We start from the raw sequence: 6,536 nt of genomic DNA, 5'->3' as shown, positions 1-6,536 counted from the left end.
ACTATTTACACAACTTATGGCCAGGATGATAGACACCATACTACAACCACTGGTTAAAAAGTTGCCTGCATACACCAGGGACACCAGTGACTTTCTTCAAAATCTTTTACAGTTCATGATGATTGACACCTGGCTACCTTGGACATTTCTTCCCTATATACCTGTATTCAGAATGAAGCAGGGCTGGAAGCAGTATTTCATCTTTTAAGTTCTGACAAACACGATACCATGCCCAAGGAGTTTGTATTGTCTTGTTTTTAAAAACTGCATAGGAATGAATAGCTAGATTTCTATTGGCTATTTCAAATTGCAATAGCCAATAGCAAGCTGGCTATTGCACCCACCCTCTGCTGATGTCAATCAGCAGAGGAGGACCTGATGGAGAACTTCAGGTCCACCTCTGCTGATTGACAGCAGCAGAGGGCAGGTTCAATAGCCAGCTTGCTATTGGCTATTGCAAATTGAAATAGCCAATAGCAATCTAGCTATTCATTCCTATGCTTTTTTTTTTCTATGAGTGACGGCGGCCACGATGTCAGAAAAAAGAAAAACAGACAGCAGCGAAAGGTTTACTCTGCTAAATAGAGCAGAGTAAACCTGTCCGGGAGAAAAAGTTTCTCTCCCGGGTGGCCGGGAGCCGCTATCTAATAGTCCGGGAGAGTTGGGATGTCTGTGCATGTACGTCAATAAACATATTCTTAGCAAGAAGCGCTTCTCATTGGTCAGCCTGGTCAGAAGCGCTTCTCTTAGGTACTTACACTGCTTGCATTTTTAAAAAAATGGTTTTATTTATTAATGATTATAAAGCTGCATTAGTAGGAAGAGATTACAATTGCCCGTGTAGTCTAGTAGAGGCGTCCAACACAACCCACAGCACACACCTACATATCTACACAAGTAATTTGTTGTATCTTTTATTCCACAAGGAAGTGAACACTGCCCAGCCTTCTTCCTGTGTGACAGCACCATGCAGCAGGGTGTCATCCTATCCCTACCCTGTTTCCCCAAAAATAAGACCTAGTACTATTTTTGGGAATTGTTAAAATATAAGACCTACCCCGAAAATAAGACCTAGTTGTGACCATTCCCAGGGCCGGTGGTGGCCTAAGGGGGAACTTGAAGAGCCGCGGGAGAGGCAGGAGAGAATGAGCAGTGCCAACGAAGCCAGCGTTAGGGGGAGCAAAGCGACACTGGAGCGAGCAGAGCCGCATAAGCCGATGCTTCCTCTATAGTGCCGGCTCCTGTCACAGGCGGAGTGATACCAAATGCACTCCGCCTGTGAGGAATCGATAGTGAAAGTGCGCTTCGCTCATCCTGGCCAGCGATTGGTTACCAAATTGCTCTTGGAAAGGTACGGCACCCCTGATTGCCCCGATCACCCTATTTTTGTACATGAATAAGTGCAGATTGTTGTACATTAACAAAAAAATAAGACCTACCCCGAAAATAAGACCTAGTGTGTTTTTTGAACCAAAGAAAAATATAAGACAGTGTCTTATTTTCGGGGTAACACGGTATATACAGAGCCAGTAAACAGCCTACAATGACACCGTGTGACCTAATTTCCATATAAAAGATCAGGTACATAAACATTGCACATACTGGAATCCTGGAGGCATGTTTGTTCCCCCCCTGTAAGTGACACAGACATCTGGTGTCGTCTGCTCTAATGGCAGTTCAGCCTCTCATTCATTCCAGGCATTGGTGCATGTACAGAAATACATTACACATCCTGCCGTCCACTTAACTTTATTTACGTAGGATCCAAAAATACATCAGGCAAAAAATGTCTTTGCTAAAAGGTTATGAGGAGCAGCGTCATTGAATGGCACAGTATGGGTGTAGCAGTCGGGACCAATGAAGCGAGGGTAAATTACTGACCCTGTACTGCAGGGCCAGGCAACCTTGGCACGCCAGCTGTGACAAAACTACAAATCCCCATCATGCATCTGCCTCCAGGAGTCAGGGCTGTGGTTGTCAGAGTCTTGTAATGCCTCATGGGACTTGTAGTTTCACCACAGCTGGAGGGCAGAGGTTTACTACCACTGCTGTATTGTATAATCAATTAGATGTGTATACAGTATATGCAGATATAGTGAGCGACAAATAGAGTGGGGACACATACAGCAATAAAAATTGGACATAGGGTCTAACCCAAGGGTGGGCAACTCCGGCCCTCCAGCTGCTGTGGAACTACAAGTCCCATTGCAAGATTGACAGCCACAGGCCTGCCTCCCAGAGGCACGTTGGGATTTGTAGTTAAAACACAGTTGGAGGGCCAGAGTGGCACACCCCTGGTCTAACCTAAACCACCTCTATCCTTAAAAGTGTTGTCTTTACATACAAGGGCTCATTCACATCAAACATAAGTAGTACTTTCTTTACCGCACATGTTTTAATACATGGGGGAGGGGATTAGTCAAACTAGAGCAGACAGATTGTGGGTCAGTTGCCCATAGTGACTAATCAGCTCTCTCTTCAGTTTAGCTTAGAAATTGAAAGAGAAGCTCATTGGTTGCCATGGGCAACTGCTCCAGAGTCTGTTCCAGTTTTGATAAATTCCCCTCACTGAGTTGCACTGCATAAGGCAGCCTGTTTATTTTTGCATTTGGGTTACAAATGCACTTCAGTGCAGGTTCAGCCCTGTGTTTTAGGGCTCATTCACCCCAGCCTGCACGCTAAAAATGGGCCATTTTAATGTGCGGTGTCCATTGTGTGCAAGCTGTGAGGGACGGTACTTGGCATTGCTACAAAATAAGGCAACGTTAAAAAAAAAACTTTATTGAAATGTCACAAAATAACATTTCATTCATCTTTGTGCATTGCACATCCGCTGCGGTATGATGAAATACGCTGACATGAGGTGAGGTGTGTTGTAACAAAATGCTGAATGTTTACACAACTCACAACACAGCATTGTAGTTGGCCCTCCAGTTGTTGTGGAACTACAAGTCCCATGAGGCATTGCAAGACTGACCGTTACAGGCATGACTCCTAGAGGCATAGGCATGCTGGGATTTGTAGTGAAAGCACAGCTGGAGGGCCAGTGTTCCTTATCTCTGGCATGGGGTATGTCACCAGCACATCGAGGAAGTTAGTCTAAAATGCCTTTATTGACATCTAAACATTATACTCAAACAAACAGCAATGTTTCAGGACCACTCCGGGCCCCTTGAAGGTCCTGAAACACTGCTGTTTGTTTGAAAATAATGCTTAGACGACGTGAATAAATGGCGTTTTATAAATGGCGTTTTGGACAAATATCTTCGGTGTGCTGGTGATGTACTCTGGGGGGGATTCATAAATAGAGTCTGGAGCAGATGGAGTCTGGAGCAATTCCATTGCAACCAATCAGCTTCTCCCTTTCATTTTCAAAGCTTAATTGAACAAACTGAAAAGAAAAGCCGATTGGTCAGCATATATAAGGCGTGAGTGAGCCCTAAGGCCCTGGTCACACCTAAGCCTGAGCGTAGCCAGGCCATTTAGAGACTTTTTGCACTTATTTTAACACACAACTTGTAGTACAGGAGCAGAATTGCGCACTTTAGGCCCCATAGACTTTCAAATTAAAAAATGCCCAATTTGTCAGGCGATCCCATTACAATCAATGGGGCCAAAACGTGCCATTCTGCCCCAAGGGAAACTCGTGTACCGTGAGCTCCATGCAACCAGAGACACAAAGCTCAGATGTGAACGGGCCCATTGAGAATAATAGGATTCTTCATCTTGAACGATATTGCGCAACAAACCAGGTATCAGGTATGAACAGGCCCATTGAGGATAACAGAGTTCATTATGAAGCATGGTCACGCTTCAGGAACTGCGCACCAAATCGCTCAAGTATGAACAGGCCCATTGGGAATAATAGGATCCTTCATCTTGAGCATTGTCGCGCTTCGGGAATCATGCTACAAACCACTCAGGTATGAATGGGCCCATTGAGAATAATAGGATCCATCATCTTATGCATTGTCACGCGTCAGGAATCATGCTACCACCCACTCAGTTATGAACAGGTCCATTAAGAAGAATGGGATTCTTCAGCTTGAGCATTGTCGCGCTTCGGGTATCGCACTACAAACCACTCAGGTATAAACGGGCCCATTTAGAATAATAGCAGCTGCGGCACCAGGGTGGGTGTCACCCGTAGTGGCCGACGTGCATGTGTTATGACATCCGTCGTGTGACATCATATGCATGGTGATGTACTTCCCTGCCGGCAGCCATCATGGTGATGGACGCCAGCAAAGAGAGGAGAGGATACTGCCCTGGTGGGGTCAGGTATGCTGTCGGGTCCCCCCCTCTCTCTCTTGTGCCATGATCAAGTGGCCGGCTTTTAGAAGGGGGTGACACCAGAATGACGGTCAGCCATTTTGGTGTCACCCCCTCTGACGGTGTCACCCAGTGCAGGCCTCGCCCCCTACGTGACACCACTGAATACCAGGATTCTTCATCTTGAGCGTTGTCACGCTTCGGGAATCACAGGACAAACCGCTCACGCATGAATGGGCCTAAAAATGCAAAAGCAACTCAACGCACATTGCGGTCCAACTAACAATTAATTGCAATGCAACGCACGTATACAGCGCGGTATCATGTAATGATCATTAACCGGTGCATCAGGGGGTGTGAATGCACCCCAAATCCTCAGGCTCCTGCAATAGCAAAGCAAGGACAATTTGCAAAGCACCAGAACCCCCATCAAGTGGCCAGCCATCCATTTCAGCGGATGTGACCGCAGTACAATGAACTCTCAGCGCGTCCTCAGCGCTCCCCTCCATGAATCAGACCATTACCTGTTTCTGCAGCCCGTGCACGGTCTCCGCCAGCTCCCCCTTCTGCTCCGACAAGTGCTTCAGTTTGCTGTTGATGAGGGAGACTTCTTCCAGCAGGTTATAAAGCAGCCAACCGATGCCGGCGGCCAGCGCGATCAGCAGCGCGTACAGAACAAAGGAGAGCAGTCTGTGCAGCAGCCCGGCGCCCGCTGGCGCTGATGCCGCTTTGCCCGGCTTGTGGTTTTTCTTCGCCACGTCATTGCCTGCAGCAGCAGCAGCGGCGGCAGCCGGCGGATGGCTGTCGGATGAATTGGCTTTATTCCTGTGTCTCGCACTAGCCATGGTGATGGGCCAGGGCTCTGGAAAGCCGGCGATGGAGAGTCAGGAGGTGGCAGGCGTCTTGCTTGCGGAGCGATGACGCGCTGCTGCTACTGCTGCGCTGGAGTTCTGAAAGAGTTTGTAAAAAGTTTGGTGCGGAGTGCAGGAAAAGTTGTGCTCACACCCAGGCTGGCCCCTCCTGCAGACGGCTGGGGAGACTGCCACGCATACACTCCTCTGCTGCTCCCCCTGGGCATGCTGCATGAAATCAGGAGGATACTTTGCCTGGATGAGCAAGTCTCAGGCTGCATGAGGTGTGTGCTCTCATTTCACAGCACAGGCCCAGGGGAGCTTGTGCTGAACTACTACTCCCAGCATGGCTCTTTATTAAAGGGTAAGCTCCCAAAAGAATTTAGGGAAATGGAATGACCCCTCCAATCTCACCCCCCCGCTATGCTTACCTCTCGGCGAATGCGCCTTCTCCTCTGCTGGTGATCCGTACCCGGTACTGCCGTGTAGTTGAGTCCTGCGATATGGACTTTCACCTGACTGCACTGACCAATGAGAAGCGCTTCTGACCACGCTGACCAATGAGTGCTCGCCATTTGTGAGCGAAATTCAAAATCCAGAGCACAGGGTGCGGACAGTCAGAGCCGTAGCTACCGTTGCTCCTTTTGTGCCCGAGGCAAGAATGGAAAATTGTGCCCCCCAACAGACATGTGCGGTATGTGACGTCATGCGCCCCGCCTCCAGGATGGGTGTAGCGCATGCGCAGAATGCGCTTGTGGCCAAATCTCTGCCCATACAGGCGGTGGAGAGCAGAGGGGATCCGAGAAGCTGGTGCCTGTGCAGCTCCTCTTCTCCCTTCCGAGCCGTGGCTGTGTTGGCCGCCGTTGCCAATGGCGCCCCGTGCTCGCCATGGCAACAGGGGCGCAGTCAGCCGGCCTTGGCTGCGCCCCCTCCCAGCTGCACCTGAGGTGAATGCCTCACTCGCCACATGGTAGCTACAGCCCTGCGGACAGTACACCCAGTGGCGTCACGAGGGGGGTGCAGCCTACACAGGGTGACACTGACAGTCATTTTGGTTCCACCCCCTCTGAAAAGTTGGGCACTCGGTCATGGACTGAGGGCCCGACAACTGCACGAGAGAAGAGGGGACCTGGTGGCACACCTTATCCCGCCGGCTGAAGCCCCCTTCTCTCTCTGCCAGCGTCAGGGGTGTAACTAGAAATCGCAGGGCCCCATAGCAAAAGGCCCCGCCTCCTCCTTTGCTGCCGACGCCGGCCAAGCCTCCTCCACAGCTGCTGTTTGTCGCTGACTCAGCAGCAGCTGTGAGGAGAAAACGCGCCGCTGAACAGATCCCTGACAGGTTTTCAGTGATCTGGACAGCGGCGTGTTCCTCGTCAAAGCTGCAGGTGACAGCCAGCAGCCTGAGAAACCATA

General features: G+C 49.6%; 1 protein-coding gene across 2 annotated transcripts in view; it reads right to left on the bottom strand.

Annotated features, from left to right (window-relative positions):
* Positions 1-5,210, bottom strand: part of CKAP4 (cytoskeleton associated protein 4) — a 12,036-nt gene extending 6,826 nt beyond the window's left edge. Inside the window, exon 1 of one of the 2 annotated variants that reach the window (XM_018557822.1) lies at positions 4,788-5,210. In XM_018557822.1, the coding sequence (XP_018413324.1) occupies positions 4,788-5,117 (330 nt within the window). In that variant the 5' untranslated portion in view covers positions 5,118-5,210. The remainder of the gene's footprint in view (positions 1-4,787) is intronic. The other variant, XM_018557830.1, reaches the window with a different exon arrangement.
* Between the last annotated feature and the right edge of the window lie 1,326 nt (positions 5,211-6,536).

Source organism: Nanorana parkeri, unplaced genomic scaffold (genome assembly GCF_000935625.1).
Source record: "Nanorana parkeri isolate BGI_ZX_2015 unplaced genomic scaffold, ASM93562v1 scaffold14, whole genome shotgun sequence".
In the NCBI taxonomy this organism is placed as follows: Eukaryota; Metazoa; Chordata; class Amphibia; order Anura; family Dicroglossidae; genus Nanorana; species Nanorana parkeri.
This window is presented reverse-complemented; position numbering and strand designations above follow the sequence as displayed.